Source organism: Aplysia californica, unplaced genomic scaffold (assembly GCF_000002075.1).
Source record: "Aplysia californica isolate F4 #8 unplaced genomic scaffold, AplCal3.0 scaffold00184, whole genome shotgun sequence".
Lineage (NCBI taxonomy): Eukaryota > Metazoa > Mollusca > Gastropoda > Aplysiida > Aplysiidae > Aplysia > Aplysia californica.
The window spans coordinates 780463-781586 of record NW_004797454.1 but is presented as its reverse complement, the minus strand read 5'-3'; the positions used below and the strand labels follow the sequence as shown (position 1 = coordinate 781586).

Here is a 1124-nt window from a genome sequence, read left to right as displayed (position 1 = left end):
GCAACAAACAAAAAAAACACCCCAACAAACAGAGAACAAAACAAAGGCAAGCGTGTCCAAGTTGCGAGCCGGAATAAGTAAATCCGAAAATCTAGCTAGGTTAAGCTGGAGAAAATTGGGTAAAACTAATTGAACTACCCAAGCTCTCAAAAGTGAGATTGAAACTGACATTACAGCATTTGCCACGTAAGCACATTAATTTTCATGAGATAAAATATTTGATATGTTGATGTAGCCTCAGCTGGAAACTGTTGCGTTTAGTTTTCAAGACAAACAAGTCCGTTTTTGTTCAATTAACCTTTTTATCAACTCACTAGAGGGTGCGGTGGCGGAGCGGTTAGTGCGCTCGTCTCCGAATCGGAAAGTCCGGGTTCGAGCCTCGGTTCGGACAGGGATTTTATTCGACCCCTCCTGCCCACCCAGCAGTAATGGGTACCTGTCTTCGAGTTGGGGAAGTAAAGGCGGGGTGTAAAGGAACTGGCCACCTTACCACACTATGCCGAAGGCCCAGGAAGTTGTCTCACTAACAAGGCAATCCCTATGTCCGGATGGGATGCGAGAACAACTTTACTTTAAACTTTATCAACTCACTACGGGTGGCATCCATTATTAATGAACTGGGCTGACTTGCCGGCCAGACTGAAAACTGCTTGCGGGCCGGATCTGGCTCAAGCGCTATCTTATTTTATACATTCATCATTTAACTCATATCTATTTGTTATTTACCACTTACGCATTGATCTACAAACATTCTCCATTCTTCCGCTGTCCCCAGAACCAGTACCAGCAGGTCTACGAGGCTGTGGCTATGTTCCTTCAGTGTGGTGTCACTGTGTACCCTGCCGAGACACTCAGTGCTGCATACCATATACACTACGCCCAAAGCGGGGATGCTAAACGTTATAGGCTGGACAAGGAGTTCCAGGTACCGTAGAGTCTTTCTGTTGTAGCTGGTGGTGGTGGTGTTGGTGTTATAGATGTTTTTTGAAATTTTTGCACTTGTTATTCTTCTATAGTTTTTGTTTCGCCGTCGTTGCTATTGTGGCTGTTTGACCCATCATCATCATCATCATCATCATCATCATCATCATCATCATCATCATCATCATCATCATCATCATCAT

The 1124-nt window shown here is 44.3% G+C and overlaps 1 protein-coding gene across 2 annotated transcripts in view; it reads left to right on the top strand.

The window, feature by feature from the left end:
• LOC101850889 overlaps nucleotides 1-1124 on the top strand; it is a 44431-nt gene that overhangs the window by 8550 nt on the left and 34757 nt on the right. For both annotated transcript variants that reach the window (XM_013082609.2, XM_005098479.3), the window contains exon 3: nucleotides 776-925. In XM_013082609.2, the coding sequence (XP_012938063.1) occupies nucleotides 776-925 (150 nt within the window). The remainder of the gene's footprint in view (nucleotides 1-775; nucleotides 926-1124) is intronic.